Consider the following 23,116-nt stretch of genomic DNA (forward strand, 5'->3'; position numbering starts at 1 on the left):
TGAAGATCGAGTCGGCCCCTTCACTTTGACTCTGTGCCGTGAGAATGTATGTTGCATGATTTAGATCTGTAATTACCACACAATCACTATAAGGTACAATTTATTATTTACAGGATACAATTTTACCATTGCATGTGTGGTACAGCATTAAATTACAGCATCAAATAGTACATTAGGTAAAAATTGGGTGGGAAGCAGTTTGCTAGGTAGATCAACACAATAGAGCCAACACTGGCCTGCCAGGATGTTTGTCTACTGGCTGGGACTGTGAATATTTGCTGTTCAGAGACCTGTGGAAACACAGCTGTAGCTGGTTGTCCACAGCAAGGATCACTGAAAGGACACCTGCTAGACCAGCAGACCTGCAGACAGGACACGGCTCAGGCCCACATACAGTACAAGTGCTATATGCAACAAGTGGGAACCTACACTCCAGACAGCAAACCTTTCATAAACCATGGACTGCAGGAGGGCTGTGTGAAGGTGGTTCCTGGCTGGCCATGCATTCAATAATGCAGTTTGACACATTCTTTCTCTGATTCACACCCTATTACAGTGGTCCTCAGTTTGCATCTCCGGCCAGGGTCACGATCAGTTGAAAAGCTCGGAGACCCGCACCTGTATGGCGTGTGAACTGGCTTGGCTGTGTTTCAAACACTGAGCTTTGGCCTCAAACCGATGTAACTCACTGGGTTGTGTGGCAGACAGCCTGTCTAGTGACTCTAAGTAAAGGCCACCGACAGACCTGGGCATGCTGGACGCTACATACTCTTTGCTCATGTGGAGAGAGGGGAAAACACAATTTCTGTTCTGCAGTCTGCCAAATGCTCACTGGGTTTCTGTATGAGGGAGCCTGCAAAGAACATATCAGTTTCCTGACACTTTACGTAATATTTACTACCGGTAAATGCAGGATTAATGCTCATTTCATTGGGGACCATGTGAGTTACAGGTGTGTTTGTGTGTGTCTATGAAATTCTGAGACTGCAGTCAAAAGCTGTGAGGAGGATCCAAATGGTCGCTATAGAAACAAAGCACTCTATCAAAGTACCTCTCTCACTCTCACCTGATCTACAGTTTTTTTTTGTCCTAACACCAGTAAGTGCATACTCATCTGCAGTTCTGGGTGGTGTTTCCGTGTACACTAGATGTGTGATTCTGCCATTCGTATTGTTTGTAATTGTTTGGTGCATGCGTGCGCGTGTAAAGCGTGCAAGGTGAGTAATAATTCATGTCGAGCCAAAACGAGGGGCCCCCGGTGGCTTGGAGAACTTGGGCTGGCACGGGACAGGGGAAAAAATAGCTGCCGTAATCAGACAGTGACACGCTACCAAGCCCAGAGCTGATGACAACACACACACAAACACACCTATAAAAGCCTCGTTAGCATTTGTGTGCTTAAAGGAATGATCCAGAGTTATAACAATCAGGGGTCTATTTATAGATGATAACCAGTTCAACTTTCCGTTTGGCAGCAAAAATACAAAGTTTACCATACTTCGATCTGTCTGTAGGGACCCGAAGTGTAATGCTATTTTGAGCAAGGTTGGAGATCAAGTCAGCCTATGGATGAAAGGCTTGTATCAAAGCATCTAAGGTTAATCGATGTGTATCATCAGAGTATAGTCAAAGTCGGGCAGAACTACGAGTGCACAAGGCATCACGACACCAACCTTGCTCCAGCTGGGAAATCACAACACACGGTTGGCCTGATGTATTCACATGTCAACTTTTGGAGGCGGAAGGGGCGGAATATGTGACAACTGCCATGTTTGCGTTACAAACTATCCCCATACATTTCTATGGGAGATTCTTTGAGTGCTGTGTCTCCACATTAGAATGTCTCTGGTATAGTGACGTATGAATACGCACTAGCATGTGTATGTGTGTGTGGGTGTGTGTCGGTCACCTCTACTTGCTCTGTCCACGTGCTGTAGGTCATCCACAAAGTGCAGTACCTCTGGATACCTCTCCTCACACACCTCAGCCAGGAAGTGAAGCAGAGTGGACTTCTGGTCTGCAGACTTGGTGTCCTTCAGCTGAGTCAGAAAGACATACAAAAAGTAAATATTAACAAGATTTAAAACTAGACCTCTGCCAAGGGCAAATACCACAACCATTAGTAAAAGTGAAGCTAAATTTGTCGATCGGTCTTGTGATTTAGCTCTGGTCCAAAATGTAATCGTCTCTCTATTTGGGCATAATACTCCATTCCGCTGCAGTAATGTTTCCATAATCCTGCTTAATGACAGACAGACAGACAAATTGACAAGCCGCACCGAAAGAATAATCTCCTTGGTAGAAGTAAAATATGATATGGTGTGCATAAGTTATATGCACACATTCACAAATGTAAGTAAATGTACATAGTAGTAAATGTAAAAACTAGTAAATGTAAAAAAAAAAAAAAAATTAAAAAAACTGGCAAATAAAGTGGAAAAGGGTAAAAATATGTTTCCAGTTCTCTCTCACACACACAAACACACACAGAGAGAGAGAGAGAGAGATGAAGACAGAACTCAATGATCATATGACATTGTATCAATATTGAGCAAATAATCAAATAAACTGATAATATAAAATATAAATATAAGGGAGACAGATAAAAAGTATAAACATTATACGATTGCAAAGAAAGATATTGTCTCTCCTCTACGCTTGATGACAATTTTTGATAGCTGCCTCCACTAAGGCGGGAGGATCGAAGCAGTGACATGTCTTCATTGTAGATTATGATTAGCATCCAACTGTGCAGGTATCCCACCTTTGTTCGGCTAAAAAGGAGGAAGAGATGGCAGGAGGAAATCAAAACGGAGTGTGTGATTAGAGGAGATAAGGCCACACATTATGCCACGCCGCAGGGAGGCATGCGCACAACAAAGGCAGGCGAGACGTCACCTGGTGAGAAAATGGAAAATGTTCCGATTTCAACAGGATAGACTGAATGTGTGTGTGTGTGTGTGTGTGTGGGGTTATATATATATATATATATATATATATATATATATAATATATAAAGAGAGATCCAATGTGACCAGACAAAGAGGAGAGAGGAGGTAAACAGAAGGACAACGAAGGTGAAAAATAAGAGTACACACACAATCACAGCAGCGGAAATAAATGGCTTCACAGAGACAAAAAAAGAGCAGCATCTCCTGTTGTCACTCTATTGCTACAACAACAAATGACAAATACTAAACTCAGAACAGAAACACACAAACACAAACACACACACACACAATTTTAATACCTTTATTTGTGTTGACATTTTACAATAGATTTCATTGAACACAAACAATCTTAGATACCAGCATTGTAAACCCAGTAGCCTATGCCTCTGGTCTCAGTTCATGGGTACAAAAAACAGTGCCTTCTCCAGATGTGGCGACTGCCAATTATCACAGAAATTGAGCAGAATTTTGCTAGAGCCTTTGCTCTTGTCTTAGAGAGACCAGGAATATGCAACCCCCTGACTACTAGTCTGTGGACATTACCTAGGCTTCCAAATATATACACCAACAGCTTACATTTGTACCCACACACACACACAAACACACACGGGAGGATGATCTTGAGGTGTGAGATAAAGTCATTACTGAGAGAGTGATAATGTGTGCTATCAACTATCAGTGAAATACTCTCAGCATGGTTGTGATGCCAACAACAATAGCTAATGTTTTCTTTAAACATGCATGCATCACAAACATGATATTGTGGTGGGCCGCCACAAATAAGCTAATGTATGGGAAACACTGGTGCTATTTTTCGCCTGGCCATAAGGTGTGATGCGACTGTGCTGAGCTAAATCTCATCCCCCTGCTGTGCTGTGCTGGTGAAAGAAAGGAAAAGCAAGGCTAAAGAAGAAAACACATTAATTAAGAGGAAAACATCAGTGCAAAGAGAAAAAGATCTTGTTCTTGTGACTTGGTACTGGTCACTGGTAAAACATTTGAGAGAATGCTCTGATGTTTGGGAATGATGGCTTCATCATACCAAACAATATACAACAACCATAAAAAATATATATCTCTTACAAGCCTGTGCTGTAGGCCTAGATGTACACATACACTGTCTCTCTCTACACACACACACCTGTGTTTGCATTACAGCATTAGTGGGGCTTATCTGGTGCACCCAGATGAAGGAGAACTAAAGTGTGTTTTGGTCTCTGCAGCTCTGACAGATGCTAGCAGATAGAAGCAGCACTGGTGCCTGATAGTGTTAAATCAAATGAAGGCCTTTCAAACATCCGGCAGAAAAAAGGGAGGAAGATGATGAGTAAGAGGAAGAGTAGGAACATCGCAAAGGGAGAGGCACTTTAGATGGGCCTGACCGATAAGCTCAAGGTGACATAAAAACATAGCAACATCAGCAGTGTGTGGCCAAGTTCATGTGAGTGTGTGTGTGTGAGCACGACTATGACTCTGCATGTGTGTGTGTGCGTGTGTGTGTGTGTGTGTGTGTGTGTGTGTGTCTGTGTCTGTCTATCTGTGATCTTCTGCTGGGAGGGCATGCCCTATCGCTTGCCATCTGGGGTAACATGATCCCAATCCCTCTGCCCCCCACCAACCTAACCTCTAAGGCCACCAGCGTAGCACCTCCTCCCCTTGACACTAAAGCTATACCCACAGATTTAGAAACATAAATTATCAGTTTATCTGATTGCCATGTAAGAAAGGGTGACAGTTTATGAAATAAAATGTGTTGCATGGGGATATGGTGACACTGAAAAAAAAAATGAGCGCAGCGCTGAATATGGGTGCATCACATGAGGACTTGTTGAAAAAGATCTTTATCGAAAAAGAACTTTGGGACTGCTTGTCTGCAGGATGAATCTGCTGCTCTTTTCTCTGTAATGATGGTCATCTGGTGAAAGGAAAACTCACGCTGAACTGAAATGAGTGATTATTGACCAGGTGAACTTTTATACTGGAAAACAGATGCATCTAGAAGGCCTCACTGACAACAAATAAAACAATAAAATAAAAAAAGCAAAATAAGAGGGTGGAATAACAAAAACAACAAGAACAAAAAAATAATAGAAAGTATGGCCTGCACTCACACAGACCAACATAACCTGCACCATTATACAAACACACACACACACACACCTTGCAGAGGGAGCTGAGGTCGTAGCCGTAGGACTTGGCGTTGCGGGAGCCGGCGTTCATGTAGTTTCCCAGCAGCAGCACCAGCTCCAGTAGCCTGCTGAAGCTCTTGCTCTTACGCACCTCGTCGCAGGCGCTGTTCACGGCCAGGATGTCCGGCCGCAGGTTGCACACCTGCTCCTCGAACTGCAGCTTAAAGAGCATGGAGTTCAGCCGTGGCTTCAGACGCTTCACACTACTCATCTGACAGAGAGAGAGAGAGAGAGAGAGAGAGAGAGAGAGAGAGAGAGAGAGAGAGGGAAGACAAAGAGGGAGTTAAACCAAAGTGATGTCTACACCGGTACAAGGTCAGAGACCTGACTGAGCAACACATCGACCCACAAATTAAACATGAATTACTCCAACATTTACTCTTCCTCTTTACTCTATTTCACACAGTACCTCACCTCTCTTTCTCTTCCACACACACACACACACACACACACACACACACACACACACACACACACACACACACACACACACACACACACACACACACACACACACACACAATCATCTATTGCTTGCACATGGCTACAATGGATATGACTATATAAGTTGCAGCGGAAGAAGTCCTTTTCAACCTGACTGAAATGGGGGATGAGACGGCTGATGCTGCGGGTGCTGAGGGGAGGAGAGCCTGAACAGAGATGTGTGCAGTGAGAGAGAGGGGGAGAGATTACAGGAGAGTGCACTAAGAAAAGTCAACAAAAAAGCGAGAATCACAGGGGAAAGCAACTCGAAAATAGCGGAGAGCTAACGAGGAGGGACGAGATGACCGTGGATAACTTCAGCTGTGGTGAGTACAAGGCCCGTTAAGTCTTTATGCAAGTCTTTTGTGATGAGCAATTTAGAAGCTATTTTTTCCCAGACCCTACTTTCCCGACTCTCGCTGTGTGTTGCTAGGCAGTGGTAATGGATGTCAGCGATGATCGGATTTGGGCACCAACCCAGCGAGCTAATTGGCGAGCGTGTCCGTAGGGTGGGCAGAGGAGGGGAGGAGTGGGGTGTTATGCGATGGATGGCGTCGAGTTACTGGCCTGACATGATTAACGCTAAATTGGGGAATATTGCATTGGGCTGCCTCTGACAGAACACGCTGTGTAAGAGTGGAATAAAGTGCACCGTCTTCACTGTGAACGCAATTAGCTGCATGAAGTAGGTACAAGTGCATAATGTGTGCGTGTGTGCATGTGCATGGTATCTAAACAGCCTGTCATACATAGTACATAGACTGACTATGTTGGGTTCACTAGTCGAAGCATTCTCATTACATAATGTAATTTAGGGTGCAGAAGCCTAGCCTAGCCTCCAAGAATTCACGGCGAACCGGGGGCCCAAATTGTCCGAATGAGAGCAGATTGGCAGCCCACGGTCTCAGTCTCAGGCGTCAGACAGTAAATCAATCAGGCGAAACTCATACGGAGGCAGATCATCTCCATAATTCAGGCATTATCTCAGGATGGCTTGGCTTAATGAAGGGAGGCGCGGCAGAGTGTGGGAAGCAACATACATACACACACACGGAGACATGCGTCAACTCTCCCTTACACACATGCTTATTACTCACTCATGTAGACATCTACGTACACACACACACAGACACAGACACACACATACACACACACACAACCTCTGTCTGCAATCTAGCTCTAACAATCTGACTTCTGTTAACACGAAACATAAGAGAGATCTGCATTTATCCTCTCTGCTGGAATATCTGCTACTGTCAGTCCTTCTGTCTCATCTAATCACACGCCTTAGATAATGCACAGTAAGACTAATCTATATAATGCAAAATTGCCAATTAAGCAAATAGCCATTGCTAGTGTCTGAGCAAAGTACCTTGGACAGACATAAACAAATAACAAATGTCTGTTAGGAAAGCAATTCGCAATACATACAGTATATGTTTACCCTACTACAAAACCTGTTCTATAGGGAATAGGAGGGTAAAATAGGGTATCACTAAATGCCTAATTTATGCGTGTAAACATTCTGCCAGCTCATCGCATGTCAGCAAACATCTAATCCACCATGAAACATCCCTTCAATTCAAAGCACTTGCAGTCGTAAATGATTGAACAGGATTATCATCCAGAAAAAACAACAACTTCAAGATGACGGAGTATACACAAAAAATATTTATTCTCTTTTCCCTAAGGGCTTAAAAAGTGTTTTGAACACACACTCAAAAAAAGTTTTCAACAGTGACACTCTGAATTTTGTTTTAAACATAAAAAAACAAAAATCTATTTTGACCTCACCAAGAGAGTAGCCATAAAAACTCACAGTATATTAAAACTCAACATATTCTACTTAACAATTTTGAGCTTCCTGACCAGTTAGTACAGTCAATTAAACCAATAACACATATTGGCAGAATGAGTGCGACTATGTTGCTGTTACTGTACAACAACAACAACACAATCCATGCAAAAACCAACTCCCTTTCCTAGCATTCTCCCTATAATATCAACTGAGTTGCTGACTATCCAGTGAATTCAAAATCAAGAATTATACAATGAAATTGAAATAACTGAATGAAATGTCAACAGTAGGGCACATACTATACTTAGCTGCTGTATGCGGCTTCCACCATGTAGATTGTAGTTTTTTTCTAAAATGTAAGATACTTTAAAGGCATACTCACACTATGCCATCCGTACCATACCCGAGTACCTTTGACCCCCAAAGTCCAGTTTGTTTGACCAGTGTGATCGTTCCGTACAGTACCCGGGTGCGGTACGCTTATCCGTGCCCAGGTGCGCTTGAGGAGGTGGACTCGGGCACAGTACGGTTGGGCTTATGATCGCGCCTATGCAAAGATTCTAGAGCACAGCAGCTCAACCGTGCCTGGGTACAGTTTGATAGTATGCAGTGTGAGTGTGGACCAAGAACGGGAGAAAACTGTATTCCGGCACAGTACAAATGAACCGTGCCCAGTGTGAGTATGCCTTAAAACAGGGATGCTTTGAATTAGTTTATCTCACACTCACACACACACACAGCTGTTTAATTGTGCAATCTCTTGTTCTGCTGTGACTCAACCGTTCCTTCTGCACCTTAAAAGGTTCACCTGAAAAAGGCACTCTGGTTGCCATGGCAGTGAGAGTATCTCTCCCTCCTGCTACTTGCCGTGTTAATTTACCTGCTTCATTACACTCCCATTCATCTGCTCAGCCACAGCAACAGCGAGAGAGAGAGAGAGAGAGAGAGAGAGAGAGAGAGGGAGGGAGAGAGGAGAGAGAGAGAGGGAGGGAGGGAGGGAGAGAGAGAGAGAGAGGGAGGGAGGGAGGGAGAGAGAGAGAGAGAGAGAGAGAGAGAGCAAACTAAAAAGCAGGAACTCAGCAAGTGAGAAGACAAACATTAAAGGGAGGATATGATGACAATGTCATGCATAATCAAAGTGCATCATCTATATCTCTACCTTACACAAACATCCTCCCCTGCATGACTTATTCTTTGCTCCTAATTCAACTTTGAAAACAGCAAACAAAGGAGGTGAAGGTAAGAGGGAACACGAGTAAGCGAGAGATAGAATGAGAGAGAGATAGAGCACAAGAGGAGACACAGAGAGGAAGAGAGATCGAGAGAGAAAGAGGGGGGAAAACTGCTTGCGCTTGCACATTGGGAGTATTAGACATTCTCTTTGATGGTAGATTTAAAGCAAACCTTCCCCCAGCCCACGCAGGCATACATAACGACCCTCCTCGTACCACAAGGAATTACATAAGCTCCCAGTATCCAATCAGGGACACCGCAGCTTTTTGTCTGTCTCATTCCACCTTAACCTTTTCACTCAATCCATCCACAAACTGATCTCCATCTCTATAATAACCTGTCTCCATCTCAGACTCTCTTTTTTGCTTTACAATGCCTTTTTACTGAGCTGTCTTTTTACTGAGCTGTCTTTTTAGTCTTTCAGACACCAGACAGTTTCAGTCTTTTCAACTCAACAAGCTCTACAGGCGTGCCAGAGACAAACCTGTTGCTGGACAATCACAAGAAGGGCTGATCTGATCACTTTGATCACCACGCCCTATGGGTGGTTGGACTTTCTCCAACCACTGACAAGGATAAATGAGAGACTACTTTGGGAAATGCATAAGAAATGTTCATGTTTTACTTTATTCTGTCAGGAGGTTGTGTCACTGATTTTCTTTGAGCTATATGAGTCTCATTTTGCCTCAAGAGCTGGCAAACAAACAAAAAGAAGGAACAGGGCTTTCAATGGTGTGAACATTTGTGTCAATGGTGTGTGTGTGTGTGTGTGTATATATATATATATATATATATATATATATATATATATATATATATATATATATATATATATATATTAGGGGTGTGAATCTCTCATGTAAAAGACAATACGATTCACATCTAGATACACGGGCACGATTCGATACAAGAAAAGATACATGTTCATAAAAAACGATTCAGTATGATTCGATGCGATGCGATTCGATGCAGTTCAAGAATGGAAAGCATTCTGAAAGATTTTTTATCATTTGCTCAAGGTGCACATTAATTTTATATTATCAATTATAATGGTCATGGTTGTCAATTAGGCAAAAAATCATATACTGTATTGAAATGAAAAAAGAATAGTCTACATTTTAGTCAGACACTGCAGCCAAATACAACATAAAAATATATTTTTAAAGACTTTATAGATTTTATAGAGCTATGTGTATCTGATTGTTTTCAAGGAGCTGTAACCTATTGTTGAGGTAAGACAATACTGAAATAAAATAAAACAGTGCTTAAGACGCTCTTGGTCTTTTCCTATAGCCTACAAGAATAAAGGCCTACATATCAATGAACTCTTTGGGCCTATTTTGTTCCAACGGTAGACCTAATATGCAGAAACCACAAGTCTGATTGAATATGAACAAAATAATAATAATTTGTGCATCGTTTTAGCAGCAAGGGACAAATTATTCTTTAACATTAAGGAAATCCCTTCATCAAACGTAAAGTAGGCTACAGACTATCGTTGCTGTTTAGGAATGCTTTAGTGTTTAATTTCGCGCTGGATTTTGAAAAACAAGAGTAAAAACTGTCAAACAGTGCGAGTTGTCGCGTGCTTAAGTTGCAGTAGATGTATGAGTAATGAGGTCCTTTGACAACTTTGGGCAATGAATGTTGCCCAAAACGAACTGCATTACCCACAAATCCGTGCGACGTGTAGTTTCAAAACCGGAAGTGGGATGAACGCGCTGCTTGCCATGTAAATGAGAGTCTAAGCGAGCAGAAAAGGTTGTGAACCGATTAAGTAACAAGTAAATCGATATAACGACCGGTTCATTTCAGTTTTATTCGATCACGATTGCGTGTCGTATCGATGTATCTTATCTTACACGTTAAAAATGGATACCGACACGTATCGGTTAATCTTTACACCCTTTATATATATATATATATATATATATATATATATATTAGGGGTGTACACTGCACATCCCTAATATATATATATATATATATATCATTTCAATGGTGTGGTCCACATCTGAATTCACAGTGCCTGAGCACTTTAAACATCTGCATAAACTGAAACCAACACTATGCTCCGAGAACAACATAAATCAGCTGGTTTTAGAAAAAACCCTGCACTTCTACCTCCACCTAGAGTCTGTTATTTGTTTTGTAAAAATCCACAGAAACCTTTCCTACTCTTGCACTGTGTGTGCTGTGCTCTTCTTACTGTAAATGCACACTGTACTTCACATTAAGAAAAAAAAGACTGACAGTTTTCTCCTGTCTTTCCTCTTCACTTGCAGTGTACATGGTCCATGCATTCGAGGTTATATAAGAGGTTCCGGATCGGTGTCCTCAGATACCTCTGAGTTACAGCCTCAGCCTGTTTCATTAAACTAAAAGGATGTCAACACCACAGACACCACTTTAGAGAGAACTCATCTGCACACTCTCTCACACACACACACACACACCACGAGCCATGTTAACACTTACACCCATACTTCACACTATTTAGAAGACTTGCAGGTACATACGTGCACATACACACAGAGGGACACACACACACACACACACACACACACACACACACACACACACACACACACACACACTATGTGCTATGAATCTTGGACAAGGTCAGGCATCCTGAGTGGTGAGTTGGTGTGCTGCTCTCCCACCCTACTGGCTTATTTATAGGTGGCTGCTGTGACACCCCAGCGGAGTAGAGCGAGGCTGGGCCAGCGACAAATCACAGCATCCACTACCGGGGAAACGACAGCTAATCTTTACAGGCCCTGTAAACACAGGACACTGACACTACTCCCACTACACACACACACGCGCACACACACACACACACACACACACACACACACACACACACACACGCAGACACACAGAACTCTACACACAAATTTCTCACACATACCGGTGCTCAATTGCTCATTTGCTTGCTCATCACACTGTCACACACTTTCACAAACACGCAGTATTGTAATGACTCTTATGTATGCTGTTGACTTTCACATACAACAACTTTCTTACAACACACCTCATAAAGAGCGGACATCAGTACATAGGTATTTGTATGTGGTATAAGGTGTGTGTGCAGGGCTCTAGAGTGCGACCAATTCAAACTTTTTAAGGGTGCGACTAAAATTTGTCCTGGGTTACACTGGTGCACCTAACGTCATAAGGGTGAGCGCTTAGACTTTCCTCGAATCTGCTGTTTCTTCACAAACTAAGCTTTTGTTCACGTTTAACTAGTGTAGGTGCACCAATACTACAAAAGTATCGCAATACTCTGAAATTAGAAACGTCACAATACCTTTTAACCTGCAGCTGCCATATGATAAGTAGCGAGACATGGCTGCTAGTTTAAAGCTGCAGTTGGCAAGATTTGTTTGTTCACTGAAACCAACACTATGCTCCGAGAACAACATAAATAAGCTGGTTTTAAAAACGCACTTCTACCTCCACCTAGAGCCTGTTATTTGTTTTGTAAAAATCCACAGCTTCCGGTTCTTCTGGTCCAATCAGAGCAGGGCTATGTGGGATCTGACTGTCAATCTGACGAGCACAAACTTGATGAGGGGATGCTCGGTGGTAGTGGGGGAGGGGCATGAGAGTTGCAAACGTTTAAAATGTCCCCTCAATCTGCCAACTGCAGCTTTAAATGATGCTGTGGCCGGACAACAAATAATAGTAGGCTGATGTTAAGTTGATTTGTTGACTTGCACCTCTCAAGTTTGTGTTGCTAACCTACCTAGGCTATGGAATTTAGTTAATTTAGGCCTACTGTTGGGTTTAATTACATTTCCGAAATAAGCAACATAACCTATTGGCAAACTTTTACATCTTGAGTTTCTAGGTAACCATCCCGTAGAAATATAAATTAACATTGCAAGACACTTATCTCTTCTATGATCCCAGAAATATTTTCTTTGACTTGTTAGTTTGTTTAGCATTTATTTTTTACATAATGAATTGCATCCATATATCCTTGGACTATGCACAACTATTTTCCTCTAGCCTAAAACCGTAAGAATGAAAGCTAATTACTTTCACATTCTTCTTAAAGTGACAGGCACTCAATTAGACCTACACACCACCACTGTAATGACATTAAAGACAAGTGTAGTAGTTTAAAATTCAAATTACTAGATATGTTTAGCTATTAGTAATTATACAGATCATATGAAATAGAAACATGAGAAGCCATCATTTTCCGTGTGTGTGTGGAGGGTCGAGCAGAGACTAAGATCGCCACTGATGTGAATGATCACAGTATTCAATATTACTGATGGCGTTAAGGTGGTCGGGCCCCCAAATCACATCAATACTGTCATTCCCGGTCCACGCTCTGACAACAGCTTAGACACAGAATGTATATGAAGAGCGATAAAAAGGTGACCTTGAAATTGTGGCGTTAAAGACAGCACAATAAAAAACATTGCTGGTGCGCCTAAATAAAAAAGTTAGGTGCATCAGTGCAACCAATGCAAAAAGATAGTCAGGAGCCCTGGTGTGTGTGCGCGTGTGTGTATTTTGTGTCACTCACCACGACTCCGAACTGCTCAGGTTCAGACAGGCTGTCGTAGTCGCTCTTGTACTGGGCCAGGGCATTCAGCTGCTCCTGCTCTGGAAGATGCTTCACCAGGTTCTAACACACACACAAAGATTCATACATTAATACATATACAGACAATGAGAAAGAGAGAGAGAGACATCTTGAGAGTCCTGGACAAATCTGACTAACAAAGGTACACACTGTCCTACTGTCCTGTTAGACACAGCCCTATGACCGCTATATTAAGCCACTGCTGGGCTTTATCATCTTTGGAGGCTGCTAGATTCTAAAACTCAAACTCAACCCCGCATTACTGGCATGGCAGCATTAGCACAGGAAAAAAAGCCACTAAAATGTACAGCACCGTAGCAGATGCACCGCTATACTAATATTTCACTCTCTCGACAGCACCCATCCTCTCATCCTCTCCCCATCTCTTCTGTAGTCCGCCTCTTCCATCTGTTCCCCATTTCCACAGCCGCTCGTACCTTTTCATGCTTTTAGTTCAGACGGGTGTTCAATTTTTATCTTCGTTTCTATGCGCACAGCCATGCTTGGATTTGCACACATGCTTAAATGCTATATGTGCTTTAGCGTGCCCACACATCTAAAAGCTATGTCTGCCAACATCCATTTCCAAGTTGGTATGCTTAGATGAAATAAACCTAGCTACTTTGGGTGTGTGTGTGTGTCTGTCAGAAAAAGAAAAGAGTGTGGTAGTTTCTCAACTCTCCTCTCCTCTTGCTGCTGGGTGGTTTCTCTACTTCTACACTTGATGTAAAAGAAAACTGCCTGAACTGGTGCGGGAACTACTTAGCCAAACAAGGCTTCCCTATAGGCCTGGAAGGAGCCCTGCCCTGTGGCATGGAGTTGGAAACTGTAGGAGGCATGCTGCAGAGATGTACATGAGGAGCTGTCCACGGTGCTCTCTGTGCCAACGCAGGCCAATCTAGGCGCCTCATTTGGGGGCCGATCTACAGACAACTGGGTGTGAGAAACCCACACACAACAAGCATATGTCTTCATTAAAGCTGTGCTGTGCTGTGCTCTGTGTGTGTGTGTGTGTGTGTGTGTGTGTGTGTGTGTGTGTGTGTGTGTGTGTGTGTGTGTGTGTGTGTGTGAATATTTACGCATCTGCCTGAAAATATGTCAGGAGCATAACCATGTTTGTTAGGAGCAGAACCTCTCTAATTGGAGTGGGGAGCGGCAGCAGGGAGAGAAAGACAGAGAGAAAAAAGAAAAAAAAAAAAAATGAAGTTTAAGTTTCTAGAAGGTTCCAGTGTCAGTAATGAGATGCTGCTCAGGCTGCTGCGACGGGTCAGTCTCTTGGCCCGTAATGAGAGGGAGCAGGAGTGGGGTGAGGAGACGCGACACCGAAAGAGAAACTGAGAGACTGGGATAATAGGGGCCGAGGGCCGTTCACCATTGTAACATTCAGAGGCACGTCTTCAACATGCATGCAGCCTCACAAAAACCTCAAGAACTTCTCCACAAAAATGTGATAGTGACAATTTAACTGGGTTTTCAATTACTGCCATGCTTATGACTTTGTTGCTTTTAATAACACTGGAAGAAGCTCTAGACTATCCATGCTTAAAAATAGAACATACTGCAGGCCTGAGATGGGCATGTAAAGGTTGAAAGTCACTGCACCTGGATCATGGGTTCAGAGAGCTGCTCCTCATCGACCTCCAGGATTATTCTTCTGATCTCTTCATAAGGCATGCGGAAAGAGCCCAGGAAGATAGCTGGGGGGGCGGGGGCAAAAAATGTCATTGTGGAAGCTGTGTAATGTGTGTGTGTGTGTTGTTTGAGCGTGAGAGAGTGAGTGATTTGATGTGTGTGTATGTGTATGTGTATGTATGTGTGTGTGTATGTGTGTGTGTGTGCCTGTCCAGTGTCAGATCAACTCTGTCTTTCATTATTGCCTAAACAACAGGTTTACATGGACACTGGGGATATGAACATGACAGAGTGACAGCTGGCACTTTGTGCACCTGCAGGCCTCGGCTGATCTCTCACAAAGGATGACAACAAAGAGACAGAGGAGAAAGAGAGAGGAAGGCAGAGTGGGAGTGTGCGAGGGAGGAAGTGTGTGTGAGAGAGAGAGAGAGAGAGAGAGAGATGGGATGGGAAATAGAAGGCACAGGCTAGAACACTGTTTTGATGAAAATGATGTTAGTCTCGACCTTTTCAAAATTGAATAACATTCAACTCTGTACATTACAGAATAAACTAAACTGCTTGTTGTAAGGGTTGTCTACAATATGTATGTGTAATACTGCCTTCATGCCGGTCGTAAACTCGGAGGACCCGACTTTAAAAATGCCGACCTACCAAAAAAGAGTGTACATGAGATCAGCTTGGAAAATAAATACAGGAAATGCATTAATATGTTATTAGAACTGCATACTATAGTTGAGCAAGAAGGAAAATGTCTTGGGTGAGTGTTTCCATCAGCAGTATTAATTTAGTGATAAATGACCTTGCCTATTTGTAAAGAGAGTGAGGTTAGTCTCTTGTGTTGTTGCAAGGGAGGCCGCTGTGTTTGGGGAATATGATAGTGACGTCAAGTTGGGTACCTCGAGGCACAAGACTTCCGCACGTGTCCCCGAGCAAAAATTCCGACCCGACTTTGTGCTCAAGTTATTTTTCCTCTGTCGGAGGTCCGAATTTCCGAATATCCGATGTGGCATGAAGGCAGTATTAGGCTGAGGTCGAGTGTTTTGATTCTGAACTTACAGAGGTTCTGGGCAATCTTTGGATCCAGCACCTTCAGCTCCTTGATTCTCTTCTTGATAGAAGGTTTCTTCTGCTCCATACCTTCCTCATTTTTTTTACCTGTATACACAAAGTTTATATATCTGATATATCTGCTCATCTCTAGCTTACACAAAGACACAAACACACACACACACACACATGAAGGCAGATGATTAACTGTAAGTGAGTGAGCTCATATTATTAAGAACAAGGTAAGTAACATCCTTAGTGTGACAGGTGTACAAATAAATGAACAGACTGGATAAGGAGAACAATCAGCACATCCAAGTAGTGCAATTAAAAACAATGACTCAGACACAGTGGGAATACAAACTCACTCTCTGGTGTGTGCATACGCGCACATGCGCACACACACACACACACACACACATAAACACACACTCAAGTTGGTGGCCTTGGAGTAAACAACAATGTTTTTCCCCCATCAGATGTCAATCAGCATTTAAATACCATAAACACCCTCAATAACATGCTGAATTATTCAGCAGGGGGCTTCTGGGAGATGTAGTAATTAGGACCCTAAGGGCCTATTCAACTTGTTGACCTGGTGGCATGGATGGTGGGATTATGTGCAGAAGTAAGGTGATGCCATAAGCTTGGAGAATGTGTGCATAGGAGTTGTGTGTCTAGCTGTGCAACAAAAGTGTGTGTGTGTGTGTGTGTGTGTGTGTGTGTATTTTTGTAGAAAGTGAATTGGTGCACACAGATGTGGGTATGGGAAACTATGCATATATGGGGCTGTGAAGCAGGCCCACATGACCAGTCAGTGCCAGCATGTGCTATGTGTGGACTATGGGTCTATGAGTGTCTTTGTCCATGCCTCTGTGTGTGTGTGTGTGCGTATGTGTGTGTGTATGTGCGCACGTGTGTGTGTCAGTCAGAAAGTCTGTGTGTGGTTACGGTCTGGCTGTAAGAGGATTGAGCTTGGGCGAGACGGCTGTGTAGAATGAGATTAGGGCTGCAGTTCTCTGAGAAGTGAGCAAAATGAGGAGGGTCTGAGTTGTCATTCTAACACACACACACACACACACACACAGTATTTGGATGCATTTCCACCCACCCTCCCTCTTTCTTCTCTCTCACACACACACACACATTTTCAGTCACTGTAACTTCCACACACTCACTGCATTGCAAATATCCCTCTGTACAAACAAAGACATTGATTGACTAGTCACAAAAACAAACACAAGTTTGTGAAAAAAGACAGACACAGAACACTGTCTTCTTTTACACATTTATGTCTCGTAGAAGCGCTGTGTGGGAATGAAGTGTGTGTGTGTGTTGTGCTGCTTGGCTGGGTTACAAGCAGCAGCTCAACTGAAAAGGTTATTATGAGGGTAAAAAAGTAATATGGGAATGTGATTGACTCCCATCCCAAACAGAAGGAGCATAGTTAAAGTAGACGCTAGATAGGTCTGCCAATAGACACAAGTCAGGGAGAAGAGAACAGGATTTAAAAGGCATTAAAGCATACTGGCTACAGTCACACACTCACTTTATTCTGTTATACCAATTTGTCTCTAATGAGGACACCTTGATTGTTTATATTGCAAACTACTGTTACGGGGAAAAACTGAAACATACTGTTTAAGGTTACAGGGAAGTATGCTATAAAAGAGTTCAGGTACCATGAGGAGAAAGCCTAAACTTGTATACAAACATATACACAAAGGTGTTAACAACATACAAACACCAATAAACACACACACAACACATACAGGTGTTCACTTCACAAGTAGGGAGCAGTCTGTTGACTTACGTGTCTCCACAACAGGAATATTAACTTCAAGGTCTTGTAGAGAGCACAGAAACACAGAACAGGAAAAAAAACAAGAAAAGACCATGAAAAGAGATGTAGAGAAAACCGAGATAAAAACAGGTAAGAGGGAGAGATGAGGTGGGAAGCTCAAGTTTAAATAATTTCTTATACCTCATTTATTCCCAAGATGAAGTAAAGGTGAAAGAAGAGGAGGGAGAGTAAGAGAGACACAGCGAGAGAGAAATAGTAGACTTTTATTTATCTATTCTTTCCTTTGGCAATACACTGAACAGTCAGTCATGCCAATATAGCACACTGAATTGAAAATTGAGAGAAAGAGAGATGGAGAGAAAATCAGACATCCCCAGGAACAGCGAACACATTTGCGGGGGGCTCCTCCATGGAAGCAGACAGACCAGATCTTTGAAACTAATGAACTAATTGCAATCAGTTGGCGTGCTGGTTGGACATCATTAAGGATTCATGTACTCAATATAATTGAAGCAAATTGGCTGATTCAACCAGTCTGAGCCCCTGAGAGCGAGATGAAAGCGGCAACAGACTGTTCTGTTCTGTACATCCACAGATTCCACAGACATATGCACACTCACAAACGCACGCGTAGGCATAAACAAGTACACACATGCACAAACACGTACGTACACTCACAAACATACATAAGCACACAAACATTCGCATGAACACACCACACACACATGCAAATCTAAATGCACAAATAACTCCTCTTTGGCCACGTTCTCTGTATGAAATGTGGTAATATGGTGATACAGAACCACAGCATGACAAACCAGTTCCATTTCACAAGCAGTTACATTTCACTTAGATAATGATGGTCAGACCCAGAGAAAGCATACAGTGAGATATGAGTGTTCAAAAAGTTACTTTTCTCTGCAGGTGTGAGAGGGTGGCACTGCGTGTTTTGGTTATGTGGCTATTGCCTAATTGAATCAAAACCTCCTGCTGACAAACTATGCCCGCCTTCACCTCTCTATCTCATCTGGAAAGTGTTCATTACACAGTGGACCAATTAACAACCTTATGGGAGGGCAGGGTTCATTAGTTAATCAATCTGATTTATGCACAGTCGCCATTAGCCAAGACATCAACTAGGACAAGGAAGAGACAGAGTCCACCATCACACACATAGGGGAATGAAAGAGTAATAAACACGTAGGACATGCTATATCATACCCCCTGATGTGCATGCATGCACACACACACACAGACAGAGTCAAACAGTCACGACGTGTCGTTATTGGCTGCAGGCCACTAATACTCAACTATCTGCCCCTCTAATCACCTGATCCGATCCCAGAGTACTCAAACACACAGAAACACATAAAACGGGCAAACATTAACTCATGCCCTGCATACCCACACCCAGAGAGAGAGAGACAGAGCAAAGTAAGAGAAAGCAGAGAAAAATATGCAAGCATATTAGACTATAGACATGCACATTCATATGCAGGCACACATACACACATCGGCACACACACAGAAATGGTTGGCAAGGCGCACTTGTCCTTCATAAAGTGTGTGTATGTGTGTTTGACTCTTCTTACTTAATGACTGGTGTTATTTCACAGGAGAGCCAGCCAATTATGTGCAAACTCTTCCGCCCTATGGAGCAGCCCTCTCCAGAGGTGCAAATACCTACAGGGACATGTCCTCAGGTTAGGAGTGTGTGTGTCTCTGTGTGTGAGTCTGTGTCAACAACACCACTTGGGATTGAGAGGAAAGCAATGGAGGGAAAGTCAGAATGTTAAGGCTTGAGTGATGGGAGTAACACGAGCACCTGTGTATAGTTACAAAAACAGCAGGGCCGTTTGTTCCTTGGCACCCTGTCAACAAACTGACCCTCTTCTAACAGATAGTGCAGCGGACAGCACAAAAAAAACCCCTCAAAATTATACACACACACACATATTCAGAGAGAAACAGAAAGAGGGGAATGGGGGTTGACATAAACAGCGACTGAAAGAGCATGACTGATGCTCGACATGTTAGCCACACGCCTACACCCAGTCCCCTGGGCAGAGGCTGTGGCGGGGGCGATGCCTGCGGCCTCAAGGCCCCTTTTAAATCAGGCCCCCGGAGTGCCAGGAGCACCGTGAGCGCGAGCGCCTGGGCCACATCACACACACATGGCCCTGGGACACAGGGAGGCACCAGGAGCGTGGGCCCGCCCAGCAGGGCTCCCCCATGAGACGGCTAGCAGACATGTGAACACGCATTCATGTTCGCCCACATACAAATATATGGGGGGGGGGTAAGACAAAAAGGCCGGACTTTGTGGAACAAACTATTTTCTCATCGAGCCCACACATTTACAACGTTCATGTTTTCTCTGAACAGTTCAATTTGAACAATTTTGTGTTCCATTTCAGCGGTAACTCTTCATCCACGGCTCCCGGTATGTCCACATAAATGTATCTCCTCAAACTGTTTACAAGTTTGCAAACATTCGCAGAGAACACAAGGCAAACAGAAAGCTGTTTGTGCATTTGAACGCACCTCTGGTGTTCCTTTTCCTCCAAGATCTCACCTCTGTACCCATAGCATGATGCATGTCTTGCTAAATGACTTGGGTGTGTATCTACCACGTTAACGGGTGCCAATGACAAACCACTAAGGGTGTAACGATACGTGCATTCATCTTGAATGTTTCTGTTCAGACAGTAGTAACCCTAGGTTCCATTACCTTGGTTTGGTACTGTATGATCCGTCGCCCAAACTGTGAAATATCTAATTCGAAAATCGAACTTTGTTGGCACACACAGAATATCAATTCTGTGATGTTTTACCCAGAGAGTTTGCTGTACATCAGCTGTTGTGCATCAGCATAGTGCTGCACCATACTAGTAGGTTTAGCCCAGTTAGCCAGATTAGTCAAATTCAATGGACCACTATTTGACTCAACAACAATATTCAACTAGAAATGCAATTCCAAGGAATTACCAGTGCATGAAAATGCAAAAGTTGTGATGTAAAATATCATGTATAGTTAAAATAGATAATACAGAGATAGTTACTACGGTGATGCTAGGATAGATATGGTGGTTGCATAGCTTAATAAAAGTTGATAGTTTAAAAGTAGACCGTTTAAAAGTTAAACATATAGTTTAAAAGTTGTTGATAGACAGCTAGTTTAATAGATAGATAGTTTACAAGTAGACTGTTGTTGAATATAGATAGTTTAAAAGTTGTTGATAGATGGCTAGTTTAATAGATAGATAGTTTAATGATAGTTTAAAAGTAGACCGTTTAAAAGTTGAATGTAAATAGTTTAAAAGTTGTTGACAGACTGAAAGTTGCCATCATCATAATGAATGTTGCTATTCAAATATTTTAATGGCTGTGTATGGGTAGATATTTGACGATAACTGAAAGTTGGAATGTCTAATGTTTGCTAGCAGTTATGCTAACAATGCTAACTATGTTACTTAGCTAACTTAGCTAATGTTTTCTAGCAGTTTTGTCAAAAATGTTAACAATGCTAACTAGCATGCTAACAATATTAACTATGCTAACCATGTGACTTAGTTAACTTAGCTAATCATTTTTGGTAGTTATGCTAACTATGCTAATTAACATGCTAACATGCTAACTATGCTAACCATATTACTTAGCTAACTTAGCTAATCATTTTTTAGCAGTTTTGTGAAAAATACTAACAATGTTAGCAATGCTAACATGTTAACTATGCTAACCATGTTAACTTAGCTAATGTTTTCTAACAGTTTTGCTATAAATGCTAACCATGCTAACAATGCTAACTAGCTACAGTGGGTAGGAGTCATAGTTGAGTTGACATAGTTGATGACAAGTTAAAAGTTGTTGATAGACAGCTAGTTTAATAGATAGTTTAAAAGTAGACCGTTTAAAAGTTGAATGTAAAAAGTTCAGTAGTTTAATGGGTTAAATTTATTAACAGTGGATTATTGTAGTGAGGACTTTTATTTTGAAACAGTTTTGGGCAGAGGAAACAGTTGAATAGGATGTGTAGTCTTAATTGACCCAGATTGTATGCTTAAAGCCTGAGGCTGCAGGTGGCCTGAATACCTGGCATAGGATTCTAATTGCTTAATGGCCGTATTATGATGTCACAATCGGCAATGTTAAGTTTATGGGGATTTTTGAAAAGTTTTTCTTTAACAGTTTAAAAAGTATAAAAGTTTCAGAGTTGAAACGACATAGCAACCTGGTCCGTTTGAAGACCTACGTTACAAAGTTTGAATGAAGTTTCTAAGTTAAACTGTTCAAGAGAAATTGCGTACGGAAAAAGTGGTAAGCGGAATAATAATAAGAAGTTGCCTAGGAAGAACATGCACTGTAATTAAATTCAAATTTGTCTCTGTAGATACACTTCAAACATTTAATTTATGACAGATAAATAACCGCAGTACCCCAGTGTGTTGATTAGTGGAATGCAACAAAACCGGATTGGAGGACAGGTCCCCCACAGCGTTCCGACAGAAGTGTGAATTACGTATGTGTACAGTTGTCCCCCTACAAACCAATGGAAGCAACCCGATGTTCACACGTTCACACCAGCATGTTTGTGTACATGTGTTTAGTGATGGCTGCCTTGCAACTGAAGCCAATGACCCAGCAGAGACACAAACACACAGCTGCTTTGATGATGTTAAAGAGCAAATTCATGATTGGTAATTCCATACTGCATCTGGCACTACTGTGTCAGTAAATACTGCAGTGATGTGTGCAGGACTTGCATGCTGGAGACACATGAATCATGAGATTCTTTCCATATACAAGCAGTGAAGACACTTTAAACCCTAACACACAACACATCCATTATCATTCTGACTGAACACACAACAAATGGTCAAACACACTTTCGAACAAACGTCTTCCAAACAATCTCTCATGCAGTCATGACCATAAACACTCTAAAAAACCTAAGCATATAATAATCAGCACTACGAATACACACCAGAAATAATTACTCTGGTAGGTTTGACCATTATCTGCATCTCTTTCTCGAGCACACACACTGCACAAAACACACACACAAAACACATGCTGACAAAAGATAAAAGCCCCCACCCTGTCTTCTTCCCCTTCTTTCTATTCGTCTGATTATTCCTTCTTTCCTCGCCATCATTACAGGAGGGGGAAGGACGCACATTTGGGAGGGGGTGGGAAGTGGGGAGGGATATTTGTCTGGATGGAAAAACATGTCTATTATCAATTATTCTCCTCATGAAAAGAAAAGCCCATGCGTGGATGAAAAATCATCTTGACAAAATAACGTCGCGGCGGCAAATGTCTTTTAAACGAGGCAGCACATTACTGGGCTGATACCAGAGCCAAGGCGAA

The 23,116-nt window shown here is 42.4% G+C and overlaps 1 protein-coding gene across 1 annotated transcript in view; it reads right to left on the bottom strand.

Moving 5' to 3' along the window:
- The window catches only part of LOC125288300 (protein diaphanous homolog 3-like), a gene marked incomplete in the record, with an annotated part of 178,881 nt that overhangs the window by 90,838 nt on the left and 64,927 nt on the right, over nucleotides 1-23,116 (bottom strand). The window contains 5 exon segments of the mRNA XM_048234536.1: nucleotides 1,910-2,039; nucleotides 5,112-5,351; nucleotides 13,201-13,302; nucleotides 14,863-14,957; nucleotides 15,952-16,050. Of these exon segments, the coding sequence (XP_048090493.1) occupies nucleotides 1,910-2,039; nucleotides 5,112-5,351; nucleotides 13,201-13,302; nucleotides 14,863-14,957; nucleotides 15,952-16,050 (666 nt within the window).

Source organism: Alosa alosa, chromosome 23 (genome assembly GCF_017589495.1).
Source record: "Alosa alosa isolate M-15738 ecotype Scorff River chromosome 23, AALO_Geno_1.1, whole genome shotgun sequence".
NCBI lineage: Eukaryota > Metazoa > Chordata > Actinopteri > Clupeiformes > Clupeidae > Alosa > Alosa alosa.